Source organism: Papaver somniferum, chromosome 1 (genome assembly GCF_003573695.1).
Source record: "Papaver somniferum cultivar HN1 chromosome 1, ASM357369v1, whole genome shotgun sequence".
In the NCBI taxonomy this organism is placed as follows: domain Eukaryota; kingdom Viridiplantae; phylum Streptophyta; class Magnoliopsida; order Ranunculales; family Papaveraceae; genus Papaver; species Papaver somniferum.
This window is the reverse complement of record NC_039358.1, coordinates 216922183-216942620: the sequence shown is the minus strand read 5'-3', so window position 1 is coordinate 216942620 and position 20438 is coordinate 216922183. Positions and strand designations below refer to the sequence as shown.

The 20438-nt window shown below is 34.4% G+C and overlaps 4 protein-coding genes across 4 annotated transcripts; 3 read left to right on the top strand and 1 right to left on the bottom strand.

The window, feature by feature from the left end:
* Positions 1-201: 201 nt before the first annotated feature.
* On the top strand, positions 202-3273 carry LOC113315892. The gene is made up of 2 exons (XM_026564136.1): positions 202-1514; positions 3137-3273. Exon 1 carries the CDS (start codon positions 820-822, stop codon positions 1456-1458), a length of 639 nt encoding a protein of 212 aa, XP_026419921.1. The 5' UTR covers positions 202-819; the 3' UTR covers positions 1459-1514; positions 3137-3273.
* LOC113315886 lies at positions 3242-5453 on the bottom strand. Its single transcript, XM_026564130.1, has one exon. The coding sequence runs from the start codon at positions 5358-5360 to the stop codon at positions 3381-3383; it is 1980 nt and encodes a 659-aa protein (XP_026419915.1). The 5' UTR covers positions 5361-5453; the 3' UTR covers positions 3242-3380.
* Positions 5454-10291: 4838 nt separating this feature from the next.
* LOC113336873 (major latex protein 15-like) lies at positions 10292-11113 on the top strand. The gene is made up of 2 exons (XM_026582567.1): positions 10292-10562; positions 10711-11113. The coding sequence occupies exons 1-2, from the start codon at positions 10361-10363 to the stop codon at positions 10980-10982; spliced, it is 474 nt and encodes a 157-aa protein (XP_026438352.1). The 5' UTR covers positions 10292-10360; the 3' UTR covers positions 10983-11113.
* A 5259-nt stretch (positions 11114-16372) lies between these two features.
* Positions 16373-17359, top strand: LOC113336865 (major latex protein 15-like). The gene is made up of 2 exons (XM_026582557.1): positions 16373-16643; positions 16792-17359. The coding sequence occupies exons 1-2, from the start codon at positions 16442-16444 to the stop codon at positions 17061-17063; spliced, it is 474 nt and encodes a 157-aa protein (XP_026438342.1). The 5' UTR covers positions 16373-16441; the 3' UTR covers positions 17064-17359.
* The last annotated feature ends 3079 nt before the right edge of the window (positions 17360-20438 follow it).

The following is a 20438-nucleotide window of genomic DNA, read 5'->3' as shown; positions in this document are numbered from 1 at the left end:
AGGTAAAGGTGCAGTGCAAGAAGCAGAAGAAGACCGCATCCATTGAAAATAAACCATCAGACTTGAAATAAGTTAAAAGGACGCATGAGGAAATAAAATAAAATTAAAAGGTCATATCTCCAATACTTCAAAGTCTGTCTCTGCCAGCTATAGTTCTTGTGAAAAACCAAGTAAATGTAATCCAGCCGTCTATAATATAATCCTACGGTTAAAAAACTGCTTGCTTATTAAAGCGTCCCGCGCAACACTGCTCTTTCTTAAACCCTAGAATCCTCTCTGTAAATCATTCTCTGCTCAACTAAAAGGGGTTTTCATGGAGTATTTCAATCTTCTAACGGAAGAGATTACATTGGAAATTATCAGTAGAGTTCCAACCGAGTCGGTGCTCGAAAGCAAATTGGTATGCACGAATTGGAGAAGTCTAGTTCGCCATCCATCGTTCTCCAAGATGCATTGTCATCATCTCAATCATCCTGTGGCTGATTCTGGTAAGTTGGGTTTCATTGCTTGGACTTCTTTTGATGGGAGAGGGAATCATAATTTTCAGTATTTTGAATATGATGAGAATCATGAATCAATTGAGAAAATTAGAAAGGTTAATCTCAAATCTCCGTTTGGGGGAGGTAGTACCTTTCTTGGTTCGTTCAATGGTTTGATCTGTCTTACTTCAAAATTCTCTGAAACAGAAACATTTATTTGTAACCCCATCACAAGAGAGTACATTATGCTTCCAGAAATTAAGACATTTACCATGAATGTTTGGGCGACCGGATTTGGTTATCTTGCCTCAACCAGTGAGTATAAAGTTGTAACAATAAAATGTCTGAGAACGAGTTTATGGAAGTTCACATATACACTCTAGGGAATGGAAATGGATGGAGAAACCTTGGAAAGGACAATTTTGGAACCGGAGGATATTGGGGAGAAGGTATCTTTGCCAGTGGAGTTCTTTATTGGCTGGACTATGGATTAGAAAGGATCTTTCCATTCGATTTGGCTGAGGAAAAGTTTTGTGAATATATGTCACTTCCTTTGCCACCAGACTATGATTCTGAAGATCAATATGAACTAGGGGTTTTGAATGGGTATTTGTGTTTTGCTATTAATCTGATTGTCAACGAGGCTGAATGTTCGGACGTGCGGCTGTTAAAAAAGAAGTATGATAATCATGGCACCAAAGAGGGAGAAGGACATTCGTCAATGTGTTGGAGCGAAGAGTTTAGAATTTTTGACAGCGAATCATTTGCCTTAACGAAGAGTTGCAATATCTTAACTTACAATGGTAGCCGTATCAACATTAACGACCTAGAAGCTTCAACTTCGAAAACACTTGTGGATTTTACAGAACGGTTTGGTGGAGTATTTCCTCACAAGAACACTTTAGTTTCGTTGAAAGAATTAGGGGAAGAAGATGCGAAGATAATGGAGTCAGTTGAATTTGAGGAGACAAAGCCATGATCAGCCTTTCAACCAGCTGTAGGAGGATGAGACCTTGGATACCTACTTATAATCTGGTAATCTTCGTTCAGATTCTTTTTGTACCTAAATGTTAATGACATTGTCTCAGGGAGTAATATATGTAGGCTACTCTTGTTATGTCTTTATAGCTTATACCATCAGTCCAATTTTATGGGAGTGTTTTCTTACTCTCTTATTTTAGGGTAAGCTATATTGCTAACTCCGCACTTTGTTATTTCGTTTATGCATCGAAGTTGAATAAGTGAATGCTGACACAATTGTAAAAAGTGAGGGCTTTCCTGGCAGTATCGACGGAATGCATTTTCATCTTGTTTCTAAACATTACTATACAATGTTAGGTATCCAAATTGATAGTTAAGGAGTATTATTTTGGACTGATACTGCAACCAATCCTGTTATGTTAGTTTGAACAAAATGCTACACCTAAAATTGCTTACATTCATCAAGAAATTTCACAAGAACCTACGAGCAGGGTTCTTTTCGGTAACACCTTTGCATTCTGTCATTAACTACCATTCATGACTGCAATTGGTGCTAAATTTGCATTTAACGATCTTGTTTCTGCTGCGGTATTAGCATTGAATATGAGATACCATAGTTTTGAAGCATTTATAGGCACATTATTTGACTTTTACTATCTTCCTATAGCGTTTTGATCTTAGATTTTATCTTGGTCTATGCTTTCCATTTCTTATTTCTTCTGAACATTGAAATACAACTCTTGCCCATATGGTCAAAGATTTAGATTTTTACAGAATTGCATCAACTGAGATTTCACAAAGCACCTCACTAGCTTGAGGTTTTCCATGACCTACTACATAACTTAGCACTTGAAATGTGGCACAGACAATTTTGGTTTGTCCTAGTAGTACTATATGTCATAGGGAAAAAAACGACGTAATGCTAGTAAATTTACAACAGTGTACCTAAACACCATTAACTGCTTCATTGGCAGCTGTGATCTTAATGACCTTCATTTTGAAAAGTTCATTTAACAGAGGTTTCCCCGAGAGGAAGGAAGATTGGCGACTCTAGGAGTGTTTGTGACCAGTAACCTGAGACATTAGAGCTATCTAGCGCTTGTCGTCAATATTATCTTTTCTTTCTCCATGGGAAGGGTCTATGAGTAAGATACCTTGTTGCCTGCTATTTGGATACAGAACAATTTCGTTGGATGAGTTTACACATAAATTCTGGTCACACACTTCTTGTCCACTCCGACAGTTGTACTAATTTTCCATTCGGTTAAGTCTGGTTCAGTTAGATCTCAAGTTCCATCATCTCTTAACACAAGAATTTTCGGGCTGAGTTTGTTTACAATGGCGTCATCTAACCTAGATAAGTAACCAACACTAGCTATGTAAACACACTACTGCTAAATGTATTATGGATGCCATGTTCCTTATATTTTTACCTATTCGAGCTGCAGTGATATCAGTTGGCCATGCTTTTCTCTTTTTTTTTTTGTAATCAATTGTTAGCTCTCAAGTGAAAAAGATTCTGAAGCTCTCTGTGGATATACACGATGATAGCCTTTCACTGTTTCAAAATCATATTGTTCACATTTATTGGTGAAACGGACTCCTGTTATTTGATTCATTAAGCAGTTCTGGTAAAGTTAAAAGCTTACTGTCCTCCTATTTTCCTTGTGTTGCAGCTATTTTCTGTTACCTGGTTGGCAATCTACCTTGAAGCTATTCACAAGCAGATGGACCTACAAGGTACCCTTCAGGAATTTTTATCGCTAGATACAATTTACCCGTGCTGTAATTTAGTTTTTATTGCTAGTCAAGCTTAAATCTCAAAACTCTAAAGTGTATTAATTCAACTTCTACCACTCCAGATTACATATTATTACGCTTCAAAAGCACACACATTGATTTGCAAATTATAAAAACTTGTTAAATGTCAAAAGTTATCCAAAGTGGTTCAGCAAATTGTCCCTTCAATTTCTCACCCTCTTTTGAAGCCAACAATTCCTTATCCAAGTTGGCACTTCCAGAGTGCCAAGTAGGCGTACCATTTTCGTATGCATTACATGTCAGCCTCTGCAATCCACTTCCATCAGCCACCTTCACTATATACAGATCTCCATATGGTTGAAATTGATTTGGAAGCGAAACAGGCTCAGCTGAATTACCTCCCAAATTTGCTGTAAAAAGAAGCCAATTTGAGTCAGGACTGAAATAAACATGGTTAATTCTTTCTCTGTTGACCTGTTCTTCATCAATCCCTTGGATAAAAAACCGGCATAAGTTCGTCCCATCTGGATTAACGAAATAAATGCTGAAACATCCCTCATCAGCTGGATTATGTCTATTAGAAGAGAATGCAATGAGTTTTCCATCGGGTGACCAGCTCGGCATTGTATCAATCCACGGTCCTTCTGTCAATCGACGAATTTTACCATCAAATTCTCCGTTGACAGCATCAACTATGTACAGATTCTTATAACCTGACCTTCCTGATCGAAAAACTATTTCTTTACCGTCCGGTGAACATGACGGGAACGCGTTGTTACCGGAATCTTCTTTAGTTAACATCTTAACTTCAGCTGAAATTTGGCCTACATCCTCATTCTCAAGTTGTGTTTTGTCGAATGAAATTCTTGCAATTTGCACTGTCATTTTAGCTGATTCAAATATCGGCCCAATTGATGAGTAAATGACGTTATTTTCAGCTTGACTCCAAGAAACGCCAAAAGCTATTTTGTTTCTGAAAACGGTCCAGACTTTTGTACCATCCGACTTAGCGATTTGAACACCGGCATTTGCAGCAAGATCGTGATTATAAGCAATAAAATTACCATCAGAAGATAAACTAGGGAATGCGCCGTTTAATCGGAACATATTCAGATGTTTCAACGGAGATATAACTGGGTTGAGATGAGGAATCGTCGATTCACCTTGACCTGACTCACCTCTGAACCGATGGTACCCCAAGAATCCCGACTCAGGAGAGAAAAACGGATTATAGTGATGAAAACCTGGACTAATCAACTCAGTTACTTTGTAAAATGACTCGGATTCCAAATCGAAAATTTCAATATGCCTGAACTTATTTCCACGGCGCCGAGTTGCAACAGCGATCCTTTTACCGTCGCGTGAGGCCGACGGAGTGAAAGCATGAACTCCCGGTGGAGTGACTCGCCGAGAAGAAAACTCAAATTCATTTATATCACAGATGTTCTCCGGTAAATCTACCCGGAAAATACTCCACCACCCATCTTCACATTTCCGATGAAAAAAGATGCTCCCATCATCGGAAAAGGTAGGCCAACCGCCGGTTTTACTCACAGTGACTCTCTGAGTCGGATCAGAATCCTTAAACACAACAATATCAGTATCCAAATCATGAAACTCTCCCTTCCATTCACGATCCCCGTACGATGCAACGGCAATGAGATTTCCTGAGCGCGACACCGCCGGACTATAATCAACAACACCATGAGGCGTCACTCGAACGATCTCATCATTTTCTCGGTCACCAAGTGTTTTGGAATAAACAGCTGACCAACTTTTGAAAGCTTGGTTAGGATTCTCATGAGCTGAAACAAAATATAACTTGTCGTTTCGAATAACCGGGCGATCCTGAAACAAGCTGGTAGCGACGGTCGGAAGTAACTCTGCCGGTGTAAATGAAATGGTTGATTTTTGAGTTAAGTAGATTTGTGGTGCACCTGTTCTTTCTGAAATGTAAGTTACAGTTTCGTCTTCGTCGACGAATTGGCCGTTGAAATTGATAGATACACCGTCTGTGAGCTGGTGGCATTCAGCAGCTGATTCGTCGAGATTTGATGGGATTTTGGCCGAGAAGATATCGAAGCCGTAGTGGGTAACACCTATAGTGGTGAAGACTATGACTCCTGTTGGTGTCTCCATTGATTCACAGAAAGAAGGTGCGATAAAAATAAGTGAGAAGTGATAAAAGATGGAGGATTTTGATTTACTAAGTTAATGTCGGATACACATGCTGTCAACTTAATTTATATGCTGCACAAAATGGAAAGACGACAAGTGTTTGCTATCGCAGCAAGTGACGTACGTAGTAGATTGACATGATGGAGTTGTTGGACTTGAGTTTATCTGTTGTGGCTTGTGAGATGCGGAAAAGAGACGTGATAGATTTGTGGAGCTCATGAACTTACTAGGAAAATTGCTCTTGGTGAGACTCTGGCAGAAGACATAGCTGCAGCGACAAGTCGTATTTGTTGAGGGTATGGTTTTACTAATAGTCTTACGAAACAAAATTTATTTTGGATCGTGTCATACATATATGCTAACATGTACATGTCAACTATTCCAAGCAAACTTATCAACGTCTCTGCTATTTATTGTTTGTCTCAAAATGATTCTTTATGCTCGTATTTATGTTGGTGGTTTCAGTACCTGGATAGCAGCAGCCAAAGGAGACTGGAATTGCCAAGTACTGTGTCAAACTCATGATCTAGTCAGCATTTTTCTTTGGAAGGTGTAAACGCGAAGATGCCATTCGCTTTTTCTTATCTTCATCATGTATTTAAACTAGAAATACACTGGTTAGTTTAGAAATGACTCGTGGATTATAGTTGCGTTGGGAAGAAGATTTATATTTCAGACAATGCGTCTAATTATGGAGCGACACTGCCTAAGAGTGTGTTTGTATTTCGTTGACTCGGGGACTGAATCTAATTTGGCCCTTAATTCGGTTCGAGTCAGATGTCAGGCCATTTGCTTTTCTATTTTGAGTCATATTTGATTCCCGATCTGATTCAGACCTAACTCGTGACTTGGACCTATTTGAGTCAAGTAATTAAATGCTCATGACTCATGGGATCAACCACCGACTCACATATTTTGAGTCAGATGAGTTAGATCTGACTCAATGAACAATTATATGGAGTCAGATCCAGATGAGTCAGGTGATATTAAGTCAGATGACGACTCAGATGAATCAGCAAAAAACGAATAAGGTGTAAGATACTATTGAGTGCAGTCTCGGATACAATTTTCATTATTTCAGTCGCTTATATCGGTCACTGTTAAGTGGGGTTTAACAAGATTTTTTCTTTTTTGTTTTTTTCTTTTAAAAGAAACTTAGCTAAATGCTGGATCTGACTCATCTAGGTTTAACTTTTTATATCTCAATCTGACTCATTACATCAAACTCAAAACTTGTTTATAATAGAATTATAGAAAACTTTTAAATCAGATCATATATATGCCCAGGGTGTGAAAAATGATACCTAACTCAAATGGCTCAGAGACAGGCATAAGAACCGATCCGGACCTCGAAATAGACATAAAAAAATAAAAAACCAAACGATCTAGCATCTGATTTAGACCAAGTCAGATTCAAATCGCGAGTCAGTCCCATACAAAGTGCAATTTCCCCCCTAATTAACTATTTGTTGCAGGTTGCCTATATAAATTTTCCCAATTGTGATCTCGATCACAAATGAGACACATAAGAATTCTGAGTTTAAATGGTTGACCCTCACATTTCCATATCAGCCAACAACGGCCAGACTACATGTAATAAGGGACTGGCCTAGCAAAGGGCTAACTGAGGCTAAAGCCTGTCCCTTAATTTGGCTAGAATTTTTTTTAGTGTACTTATTTGGTTGATTTTTGAACTTAGCTCGAGGGATTAATAAATATTATCCTACTAGTTTCCATGCCTCGAATAGGAAAATGATAAACGTGATTCACTCTCTTTGAGAATCCTTTGGCCTCTGTCTCTTAGACAGGGACCAGATTAATTCTCTTCTTATTAATTGCTTCTCGCAGATCGACACTTCCCAATTTAATGTTATAATTATTCAGTCTCCGAGATAAAAGAGGCGTGCATCTCCGAAGTGGGGACATTTATCTCTTGCATGGAAATTCCTTCCGAGGGGGAAACATGGAAAATTTTATCGAATATGGGTCCGTGGGTATTTCCGGTTCCAGAAGGATTCCGACCGGGCTTCTTCAAAGAAAATTGTCAAGTTATGGGACCAGATATAATCTCCTCGGTTCAAGACTTTTCCAAATCGAGCAATCTACCTCCTACCTTCAACACTACCTTCATAATTCTTATACCCCTCAAACGCCTTCAGACCTTAGACCCATTAGCCTTAGTAACTCGAGTTATAAATAATCTCTAAAATCATAGCCAACCGGCTAAAATCCTACTCAACAAGATAATTTCTCAAAAACAATGGTTATTCTCCGGGTTGTAAAACATAAAATCATTTCTTCTTTTAAGGGTTAGACCTATGAATCAGGCTATGAATTTATATACAATAAAACTTCGATAAATTAAACCTTTTGGGACCCCTGAATTTTATCACTTTAGCATTTTACTAATTTAGCGACAAATTAATAAGTTATTAATATATCGAAACATAACAAATTTAAATTCAAAAAAAGTGTATTATGTGTATAAATGTATATATGTATTTTGATGTTAAAAAGAAATTTAATAAGAAGAAAAACACAATAAAATCACTCCAGAACTTCTCAGGGACCACAAAAATTTAGATATAAAATTCAACATCATATAAAGGATCGGGATCGTGTAACAAAAGATTTTGATAAAACTTATAAACCATAAGATCTCATCCATCTGATGGTGTATATACTTGATGACATATCGCCATATTTAACATTAGTATGTGTTTGGTTTGGTAATCTGTCATTGGTTATGAATATAAGAGATACCACAACGAAAAAATTTCAATTATGTAAGTGTTAATAAATATGTATTGTGTATGATATAATCATGATTACCATGATGAATTGATAAACATATGTACCAATGATCCAAAAAGTATGATGATAGAACATCTAAGGCCAATTCTTCTTTCCCTCGCGTTTCAAGTTTTATTGGAAGAAAAGAGTGTTCTCAGGGTATAGTCATATCATACATCATGATCTTATAATTCTTTTTGTGCTATATTTTTTCCTAATAAGTGGAAGAAGAAAGTGTCTACTTGATATATGGTCATCAACTATTGGTCTTCCATGGGAGACTTGGGATTAAAGTATTAAACATCCACTTTTTGTTTAACCTCTTGAGTCGGATGTTAATGATACTATGATAATTAATAACTATATGAGTAATTTTTGAATGAGCATGTCTCAGAGTAGTTCTACTTAATCCGATCATCCCATTCATAACAAACAAAAAAAGAACACATAATAACATGAAATACAGATTTCAGTATAAGTATTCTCCTTGGATTTAAGCTCTGAGATTCGGATGATGATCAAACATATTGTATTTTTAGTTGGATTTTCTATACAATTGATCAAATGAAAAATCAAATATGAATCTTCATCGATCGTAACATAAATTGATATTGTGAATCACATTTTTTTTAGAGCTTTCGTTATACATGGGAGAAGATAAATCAAATGTTTGAATCGATATAGATTCAATTTTATCAGTAGAAGATGGATTCAATTTTATCAGCAGAAGATGAATAAGGCTAAAGATTATGTTCCTTTACTTAATTCACGACCAAACACAAACCCAAAATAAATTATATGCCACATCATCAAAATTATTGGCCATTGGATATGTACCATCTCATGGATGGAAATATTTGTCAAGATCTTTTGTCAAATGCTTTTGTTACAAGATCCCAAGCCTTATATAAATATGAACACGAAACAAGCAACGAATTATTATTTAATAAGACACTGAAATATAGTTACACTGATTATTAATTTATGTATTAGTTGGGCCTTATTGGAAACTTAATTTTTTTTATTATATCTTATAAATTTAACGAGGTTATTAATTTGACACACTGGCTTAAATATGGATTGTAAAAGAAAATATCCTAGCGAAGTTATTAAGTTATCGCGGATTAATTTAACGAATTTCTACTGTAGTTTATGTTAGACCTAAATTCTGAGATAAACTTCTTATGCGAAGCAAGACATTTGGAAACTTGTGGAACCTTCTTTAATTTCACAGGATTTGCTTCTTGACTAGCGGGCTTTGCATCTATTTTATAGAGGGTACAAAAAATAATCATTTTTGTGTTCGGGTCATGAAAATTTTGGATTAAGTATTTAAAAAATTTCGGCTAAGAGCATGAAAGAGAATTTAGAATTTTTTTTTCCAAATCCCATCATACTTTAGATTGCGAGAGTTCTTTTTAACCCATCCAAACTTCAGGTGTAGGAGTTTTTATTTTATTATTATTTTTAAGATTAGAGAAAAGCTCGATTTTTTTTAATTAGAAGATGAATTATATTTTATTTATTTCCTACGGCCTTTAGGCTACAACTATCTCAATTCCTATCTAAATTTTCACACCTTAGTATTGCCATCCATCAACTTAACTATGCAGAAATATTTGACAACAAAGGTAAGAATCAGAAACACCTCATATAATCTTAACTCATGGAAGAAAGGTAATTTGTAGCTGATGGAGATTTGTATGTACTAGTAGTGGCTTTATGTGCCCAGCTTTCTCACAACAATACACAACAAACGCCAGAGTTAACTTTGTGAGATGAATATATTGTTCTCGCATTTAAAAAGATTTAGACTCACCACTAAAATGCGCGAAGAAACATGAAAATCAAACTTCTACCTAACAAATGCATATGTATAACTTTTGACTGTTAGATAAAACCAAATTCATCTTTTGATTGTTAGATATATATAGAGATAGAGACTACACATGTACATTTTACCCCACTATATAATTCCACGGCTAATTCGATATAACTTTATTAAAAAAGATAATTGCCCTAAGGGCCCTTGTGCGAGGATACATAATTTCTATATAAACTCATTCAACTAGCTAATAATTCATCAAAATTCAATTGAATTTATATGTGTCATTGTTTTTCAAACTTACTTATATATCAAGGAAAACAATCAATATCAATTACCAAAAATGGCTCAACATCATACCATTTCAGGTCTTATTGGGAAGCTTGTGACCGAATCAGAAGTTAATTGCGATGCTGAAAAATATTACAAAATAATTAAGCACCACGAAGATGTACCTAATGCAACCCCTTATGTTTCCGATGTCAAAGTTACTGAAGGACATGGTACCACTTCGGGTTGTGTCAAGCAATGGAACTTTGTTGTTGGTATGAGTTTCTTATGATTCAAAGCGCAAAAAATTCACACGGTTAAATAAATTTAAATGATTTACGTACACACCTTTCAAATTACGTGTTAAAACAGTTTTGTTACTACGAATATAATACATGTGTTTTTTTATGTTTATGTATGCAGCGGGTCGAAACGAATATGTCCTTGAAAAAACAACATACAATGATGAAACAAGGACAATATGTCACAGTGACTTTGAAGGAGACCTGATGAAGAAATACAAGAAGTTTGATGCAATCCTTGTAGTTAAGCCAAAGGATAATGGACATGGTAGTAATGTGAGATGGACTATTGAATATGAGAAGAATAACGAGGATTCTCCGGTTCCAATTGATTATCTAGGTTTCTTCCAATCGTTAATCGATGACTTGAACTCTCATCTTTGCTCCTCTTAATAATTTGGATTGATGATACGTATCAACACCTTCTACGTACAGTTCGATCGCTTATGTGGGTATGTATTTGTGTGATAATAAATAGTATGTGGATTTTTCACAATATATACAATAATGTGCATACATGCACGTGCGATTTGTCTTATTTATTTTCATTATCATTTTTTGTCATTTTAAGGCGTATAATATGACTTTAAGTCATTCGAGCGGTTTCTAGTCTATAGGTACACTGTCAATAAAAACCCTCATCATGAATTATATTGTGTATAAAAAGTTGTTTCTTATATCATGTTTCTTTTTAGAATAAAATGTTCTTGTATAATATTTTACGAACATGTAACCGTATTCCAACAGGTAACCATCACCATGTGATATTTGCGTAAGAGAAAGCCATCCTCTGAGTGGGTGTATGGATAGTATGAATGATTAAACGCAAAAGAAATAAACCAAAAGACTTTATCGTAAAATATTATTACTCTAATAAAACTAGATAATTAAAAATTGATTTCATCATAAAATATTTTTGTTGTATACTCCCAAAAAATTAACGCATTTTGTGATACATACTTCACTATCTCAGCCACTCTTGATGCAAAATTATACCATTAAAAGAAGGACAAGATAAGGTAAAATATTGGTGGTTATTCAAGATAACTACACATATTAACCAAAAGAAGATAAGATACACAAAAATCTAGTTAGTAATTAATCAGGTAGATATAAATCTAGGTGGATTTGGAATAACTACAAATCCCTGTTAACTAGATTTGTTTTCCACATTTAAATAGATGTTAAATTTCGATTCTAATAGGATATTCTCAATGTCAGTTCTTTCTTATCTCAGCCACTTTTGGATCGTTTCATACATATATGCTAACATGTACATGTCAATTATTCCAAGCAAACTTATCAATGTCTCTGCTATTTATTGTTTGTCTCAAAATGATTCTTTATGCTCTTATTTATGTTGGTGGTTTCAGTACCTGGATAGCAGCAGCCAAAGGAGACTGGAATTGCCAAGTACTGTGTCAAACTCATGATCTAGTCAGCATTTTTCTTTGGAAGGTGTAAACGCGAAGATGCCATTCGCTTTTTCTTATCTTCATCATGTATTTAAACTAGAAATACACTGGTTAGTTTAGAAATGACTCGTGGATTATAGTTGCGTTGGGAAGAAGATTTATATTTCAGACAATGCGTCTAATTATGGAGCGACACTGCCTAAGAATGTGTTTGTATTTCGTTGACTCGGGGACTGATTCTAATTTGGCCCTTAATTCGGTTCGAGTCAGATGTCAGGCCATTTGCTTTTCTATTTTGAGTCATATTTGATTCCCGATCTGATTCAGACCTAACTCGTGATTTTGACCTATTTGAGTCAAGTAATAAAATGCTCATGACTCATGGGATCAACCACCGACTCACATATTTTGAGTCAGATGAGTTAGATCTGACTCAATGAACAATTATATGGAGTCAAATCCATATGAGTCAGGTGATATCAAGTCAGATGACGACTCAGATGAATCAGCAAAAAACGAATAAGGTGTAAGATACTATTGAGTGCAGTCTCTGATACAATTTTCATTATTTCAGTCGCTTATATCGGTCACTGTTAAGTGGGGTTTAACAAGATTTTTTCTTTTTTGTTTTTTTCTTTTAAAAGAAACTTAGCTAAATGCTGGATATGACTCATCTAGGTTTAACTTTTTATATCTCAATCTGACTCATTACATCAAACTCAAAACTTGTTTATAATAGAATTATAGAAAACTTTTAAATCAGATCATATATATGCCCAGGGTGTGAAAAATGATACCTAACTCAAATGGCTCAGAGACAGGCGTAAGAACCGATCCGGACCTCGAAATAGACATAAAAAAAATAAAAAACCAAACGATCTAGCATCTGATTTAGACCAAGTCAGATTCAAATCGCGAGTCAGTCCCATACAAAGTGCAATTTCCCCCCTAATTAACTATTTGTTGCAGGTTGCCTATATAAATTTTCCCAATTGTGATCTCGATCACAAATGAGACACATAAGAATTCTGAGTTTAAATGGTTGACCCTCACATTTCCATATCAGCCAACAACGGCCAGACTACATGTAATAAGGGACTGGCCTAGCAAAGGGCTAACTGAGGCTAAAGCATGTCCCTTAATTTGGCTAGAATTTTTTTTAGTGTACTTATTTGGTTGATTTTTGAACTTAGCTCGAGGGCTTAATAAATATTATCCTACTAGTTTCCATGCCTCGAATAGGAAAATGATAAACGTGATTCACTCTCTTTGAGAATCCTTTGGCCTCTGTCTCTTAGACAGAGACCAGATTAATTCTCTTCTTATTAATTGCTTCTCGCAGATCGACACTTCCCAATTTAATGTAATAATTATTCAGTCTCCGAGATAAAAGAGGCGTGCATCTCCGAAGTGGGGACATTTATCTCTTGCATGGAAATTCCTTCCGAGGGGGAAACATGGAAAATTTTATCGAATATGGGTCCGTGGGTATTTCCGGTTCCAGAAGGATTCCGACCGGGCTTCTTCAAAGAAAATTGTCAAGTTATGGGACCAGATATAATCTCCTCGGTTCAAGACTTTTCCAAATCGAGCAATCTACCTCCTACCTTCAACACCACCTTCATAATTCTTATACCCCTCAAACGCCTTCAGACCTTAGACCCATTAGCCTTAGTAACTCGAGTTATAAATAATCTCTAAAATCATAGCCAACCGGCTAAAATCCTACTCAACAAGATAATTTCTCAAAAACAATGGTTATTCTCCGGGTTGTAAAACATAAATCATTTCTTCTTTTAAGGGTTATCTATGAATCAGGCTATGAATTTATATACAATAAAACTTCGATAAATTAAACCTTTTGGGACCCCTGAATTTTATCAATTTAGCATTTTACTAATTTAGCGACAAATTAATAAGTTATTAATATATCGAAACATAACAAATTTAAATTCAAAAAAAGTGTATTATGTGTATAAATGTATATATGTATTTTGATGTTAAAAAGAAATTGAATAAGAAAAAAACCAATAAAATCACTCCAAAACTTCTCAGGGACCACAAAAGTTAGATATAAAATTCAACATCATTAAAGGATCGGATCGTGTAACAAAAGATTTTGATAAAACTTATAAACCATAAGATCTCATCCATCTGATGGTGTATATACTTGATGACATATCGCCATATTTAACATTAGTATGTGTTTGGTTTGGTAATCTGTCATTGGTTATGAATATAAGAGATACCACAACGAAAAAATTTCAATTATGTAAGTGTTAATAAATATGTATTGTGTATGATATAATCATGATTACCATGATGAATTGATAAACATATGTACCAATGATCCAAAAAGTATGATGATAGAACATCTAAGGCCAATTCTTCTTTCCCTCGCGTTTCAAGTTTTATTGGAAGAAAAGAGTGTTCTCAGGGTATAGTCATATCATACATCATGATCTTATAATTCTTTTTGTGCTATATTTTTTCCTAATAAGTGGAAGAAGAAAGTGTCTACTTGATATATGGTCATCAACTATTGGTCTTCCATGGGAGACTTGGGATTAAAGTATTAAACATCCACTTTTTGTTTAACCTCTTGAGTCGGATGTTAATGATACTATGATAATTAATAACTATATGAGTAATTTTTGAATGAGCATGTCTCAGAGTAGTTCTACTTAATCCGATCATCCCATTCATAACAAACAAAAAAGAACACATAATAACATGAAATACAGATTTCAGTATAAGTATTCTCCTTGGATTTAAGCTCTGAGATTCGGATGATGATCAAACATATTGTATTTTTAGTTGGATTTTCTATACAATTGATCAAATGAAAAATCAAATATGAATCTTCATCGATCGTAACATAAATTGATATTGTGAATCACATTTTTTTTAGAGCTTTCGTTATACATGGGAGAAGATAAATCAAATGTTTGAATCGATATAGATTCAATTTTATCAGTAGAAGATGGATTCAATTTTATCAGCAGAAGATGAATAAGGCTAAAGATTATGTTCCTTTACTTAATTCACGGCCAAACACAAACCCAAAATTATATGCCACATCATCAAAATTATTGGCCATTGGATATGTACCATCTCATGGATGGAAATATTTGTCAAGATCTTTTGTCAAATGCTTTTGTTACAAGATCCCAAGCCTTATATAAATATGAACACGAAACAAGCAACGAATTATTATTTAATAAGACACTGAAATATAGTTACACTGATTATTAATTTATGTATTAGTTGGGCCTTATTGGAAACTTAATTTTTTTATTATATCTTATAAATTTAACGAGGTTATTAATTTGACACACTGGCTTAAATATGGATTGTAAAAGAAAATATCCTAGCGAAGTTATTAAGTTATCGCGGATTAATTTAACGAATTTCTACTGTAGTTTATGTTAGACCTAAATTCTGAGATAAACTTCTTATGCGAAGCAAGACATTTGGAAACTTGTGGAACCTTCTTTAATTTCACAGGATTTGCTTCTTGACTAGCGGGCTTTGCATCTATTTTATAGAGGGTACAAAAAATAATCATTTTTGTGTTCGGGTCATGAAAATTTTGGATTAAGTATTTAAAAAATTTCGGCTAAGAGCATGAAAGAGAAATTAGAATTTTTTTTTCCAAATCCCATCAGACTTTAGATTGCGAGAGTTCTTTTTAACCCATCCAAACTTCAGGTGTAGGAGTTTTATTTATTATTATTTTTAAGATTAGAGAAAAGCTCGATTTTTTTTAATTAGAAGATGAATTATATTTATTTATTTCCTACGGCCTTTAGGCTACAACTATCTCAATTCCTATCTAAATTTTCACACCTTAGTATTGCCATCCATCAACTTAACTATGCAGAAATATTTGACAACAAAGGTAAGAATCAGAAACACCTCATATAATCTTAACTCATGGAAGAAAGCTAATTTGTAGCTGATGGAGATTTGTATGTACTAGTAGTGGCTTTATGTGCCCAGCTTTCTCACAACAATACACAACAAATGCCAGAGTTAACTTTGTGAGATGAATATATTGTTCTCGCATTTAAAAAATTTAGACTCACCACTAAAATGCGCGAAGAAACATGAAAATCAAACTTCTACCTAACAAATGCATATGTATAACTTTTGACTGTTAGATAAAACCAAATTCATCTTTTGATTGTTAGATATATATAGAGATAGAGACTACACATGTACATTTTACCCCACTATATAATTCCACGGCTAATTCGATATAACTTTATTAAAAAAGATAATTGCCCTAAGGGCCCTTGTGCGAGGATACATAATTTCTATATAAACTCATTCAACTAGCTAATAATTCATCAAAATTCAATTGAATTTATATGTGTCATTGTTTTTCAAACTTACTTATATATCAAGGAAAACAATCAATATCAATTACCAAAAATGGCTCAACATCATACCATTTCAGGTCTTATTGGGAAGCTTGTGACCGAATCAGAAGTTAATTGCGATGCTGAAAAATATTACAAAATAATTAAGCACCACGAAGATGTACCTAATGCAACCCCTTATGTTTCCGATGTCAAAGTTACTGAAGGACATGGTACCACTTCGGGTTGTGTCAAGCAATGGAACTTTGTTGTTGGTATGAGTTTCTTATGATTCAAAGCGCAAAAAATTCACACGGTTAAATAAATTTAAATGATTTACGTACACACCTTTCAAATTACGTGTTAAAACAGTTTTGTTACTACGAATATAATACATGTGTTTTTTTATGTTTATGTATGCAGCGGGTCGAAACGAATATGTCCTTGAAAAAACAACATACAATGATGAAACAAGGACAATATGTCACAGTGACTTTGAAGGAGACCTGATGAAGAAATACAAGAAGTTTGATGCAATCCTTGTAGTTAAGCCAAAGGATAATGGACATGGTAGTAATGTGAGATGGACTATTGAATATGAGAAGAATAACGAGGATTCTCCGGTTCCAATTGATTATCTAGGTTTCTTCCAATCGTTAATCGATGACTTGAACTCTCATCTTTGCTCCTCTTAATAATTTGGATTGATGATACGTATCAACACCTTCTACGTACAGTTCGATCGCTTATGTGGGTATGTATTTGTGTGATAATAAATAGTATGTGGATTTTTCACAATATATACAATAATGTGCATACATGCACGTGTGATTTGTCTTATTTATTTTCATTATCATTTTTTGTCATGTTTTAAGGCGTATAATATGACTTTAAGTCATTCGAGCGGTTTCTAGTCTATAGGTACACTGTCAATAAAAACCCTCATCATGAATTATATTGTGTATAAAAAGTTGTTTCTTATATCATGTTTCTTTTTAGAATAAAATGTTCTTGTATAATATTTTACGAACATGTAACCGTATTCCAACAGGTAACCATCACCATGTGATATTTGCGTAAGAGAAAGCCATCCTCTGAGTGGGTGTATGGATAGTATGAATGATTAAACGCAAAAGAAATAAACCAAAAGACTTTATCGTAAAATATTATTACTCTAATAAAACTAGATAATTAAAAATTGATTTCATCATAAAATATTTTTGTTGTATACTCCCAAAAAATTAACGCATTTTGTGATACATACTTCACTATCTCAGCCACTCTTGATGCAAAATTATACCATTAAAAGAAGGACAAGATAAGGTCAAATATTGGTGGTTATTCAAGATAACTACACATATTAACCAAAAGAAGATAAGATACACAAAAATCTAGTTAGTAATTAATCATGTAGATATAAATCTAGGTGGATTTGGAATAACTACAAATCCCTGTTAACTAGATTTGTTTTCCACATTTAAATAGATGTTAAATTTCGATTCTAATAAGATATTCTCAATGTCAGTTATTTCTTATGTGCGTATAATTCATACTAACTTGAGTTTTAGAGCCTCTTTGTTTTTTATAGGTCCCTCCTTTTATTTAAATCTACCTCATTCTGATTAAGCCCATTAATTACACCTATCTCGAGGAACGTCACAGTAATATCTCTGCAGCGACATCTTTTGGCGCGGACTATAGGGAAATGAACCTACAAAAAAATGAGGAGTCCCAGTTGTAATCCAAGTATTGAAAGGGATCTTTATCTCCTTATTATGTTTCCAATTCAAGATAATGTCTTTATATTCATCACTACCTCCCTCAAGCCTTGCAACTTTGTTATTGGATACTCTTTGATTTCTTTCTTCAAGAGGAACCCAATTGTTGTATATAAGAGATAATTCCAAATAGTTTGGATTCCTTTTAAATTCCCAAGAGTTCCATTTTTAGAATAGTTGAATAAGAGATTCTGCCTTGACATAAGACCAGCGAGATTAAGGAAATAAATTCCTCCAAACTTCATCTACCACTCGGCATTGAAGAAAAATGTGCACTAGTTTCAGGTGCTTCCGCACAAAGGCCACGTTATGAAGAGCATGCATCTCAAGCTTTCCTTGCTAAAGTATGAACCTGGTTTTTGTTGATATTTTGGTGTTCTATACTATGTCACATCCTATATTCTTTCTGATTCGATACTTATTGTTGGTTGTGAAAACGCGGGGGTACCAAAATACACCACCAACTTTTTCTTAGGCAACCTGTATGGACAAACTTAAATATAATTTTGAGAGTTCAACTTAATGAATCTTAATCAAGGAATAATATTTAGAGTTATATCTCTTTCTCTCACGATCAGAAAGTTTATAGAGACAAGTCTGTGAACCTGATTTACATGTGAGAGTACTTGCATGATTCCAAAGATCAGTATCCAAGAATCAATCAAGTCGTATCCAACGAACAAGGATGAGTATATCTACTTTGATTGATTTACGTACAACCTGTGATATTTCAATTATAAAGATAAATAATATAATGCAGAAAACAAATAACATAGATACCAGAAATTTTGTTGGTGACGAAACCGCAAATGCAGAAAAACCACGGGACCTAGTCCAGTTTGAACACCAAACTGTATTAAGTCTCTACAAAACTAGCATACTACCAATGCACTTCGGACTGGAATGTAGTTGAGACCGAATTAAACCCTCACAACAATTCAATTACAGTCACGTTCCTTACACCTCTTGAATCCCAGCAGGACTCCACGCAGTTGATTCCCTTAGATGACGTCTGTTACATCCTAAGAGTTGCTTCAACTTAATTTAAGACTTTAAATTTAAACCGATTTGCCTCCCTCAGATAAGCCTGTATGGTGATTTCCTTTTTGATCGTTGATCAAGGTGAGACTGGAAATCGATACAGCCTAGATTATTATTCACCTCAAAAGTATTAAACTTGTACGTGAAATTACAAAGTCTGAGACGAAGAGAACTTTGCGATTTCCATCTATCTTGTTTGAGTGATGATAAGATTTCAGGAAACCCTATATATAATAACCGCAATCGCACAATGTCTAACAAGTAGACAGAGGCAACTACGGGTCGAACCCACAGGGAGCGGTGGAAAAACTTAATCAATATCTCTAATAAGCTAACGAGAAAAAATATTTTTGGAAATGCGAATGAAATAATAAAATAAATAAAAAGAACTTAAATACAATGAGAAAGGGAGTCAGTAACTAGGGTCTAAGGTATCCACCATTATTTCTATTTGGTATTGAAAAGAATTTGTAATCCGAAATATGAATCTACAACTTTGTTTTATTGCAACACCTATTATATGTATACTTTCTCTAATATGACTTGCATCTCCTAACAGGGGGTAGTCAAACGAGATTTCAATGGACTTCTATAGATTTTTAGTTTGAGTGACTTCCGGAGATTCTCTGAAAATCTAGAGACTTTTAGTGATTCTCTGAGAGTATTTTAGAGAGTCTTTGTGACTTGTGGAGACAAAAAAATGAGATTTGTAGAGAGTCTTTGTGACTTGTTGAGACAAAAAATGTATAATATCTCTTGGAAAGTTCAATATGTCTACCAAATGTTTTTATCCACATTACAATGTTCATTAAAGTACCGTGAATACCTAATGAAAACGAAAAAAAAACTAATGAGATATGTGTCCATTTTCTAAATAAATCTCATCATAGTTGTTTTATGTCTAAATTTTCATTCTCTTTATTCCACTCGTCCGACATTTTATTTGTTGTCCATGACATTTGTATGCGATAGTTTTTACTCTTTTTTTTAATCATATATAGTTCAGAGGTGGTTATAAAGGCATCACAAGATTACACGAAAGACAAAAAAAAATGGAACCCTCCATCATTCCGTTAACAGGGTTATCCCAGCTATGATGTTTACCAAAATTCCCCTTTTTTTTTATTAGAAAATTCTCAAATTCTCAAGTCTCCCAAAATATCACCTCCTAGGGATAGACTTATACCATGCCTATTTTTCAAAAAAAATCTCTCCAAATCTCTGAAAATTACAACTTGTCGCTGCCAAAAT

Excerpts from the sequence above, each read along its gene's own strand:
- LOC113315892 (XM_026564136.1), top strand. The coding sequence starts at position 820 with ATGTCTGAGAACGAGTTTATGGAAGTTCACATATACACTCTAGGGAAT.
- LOC113315886 (XM_026564130.1), bottom strand. The coding sequence starts at position 5,360 with ATGGAGACACCAACAGGAGTCATAGTCTTCACCACTATAGGTGTTACC.
- LOC113336873 (XM_026582567.1), top strand. The coding sequence starts at position 10,361 with ATGGCTCAACATCATACCATTTCAGGTCTTATTGGGAAGCTTGTGACC. Across the intron at positions 10,563-10,710 it reads GCAATGGAACTTTGTTGTTG|CGGGTCGAAACGAATATGTC; the intron begins GTATGAGTTTCT and ends TTATGTATGCAG.
- LOC113336865 (XM_026582557.1), top strand. The coding sequence starts at position 16,442 with ATGGCTCAACATCATACCATTTCAGGTCTTATTGGGAAGCTTGTGACC. Across the intron at positions 16,644-16,791 it reads GCAATGGAACTTTGTTGTTG|CGGGTCGAAACGAATATGTC; the intron begins GTATGAGTTTCT and ends TTATGTATGCAG.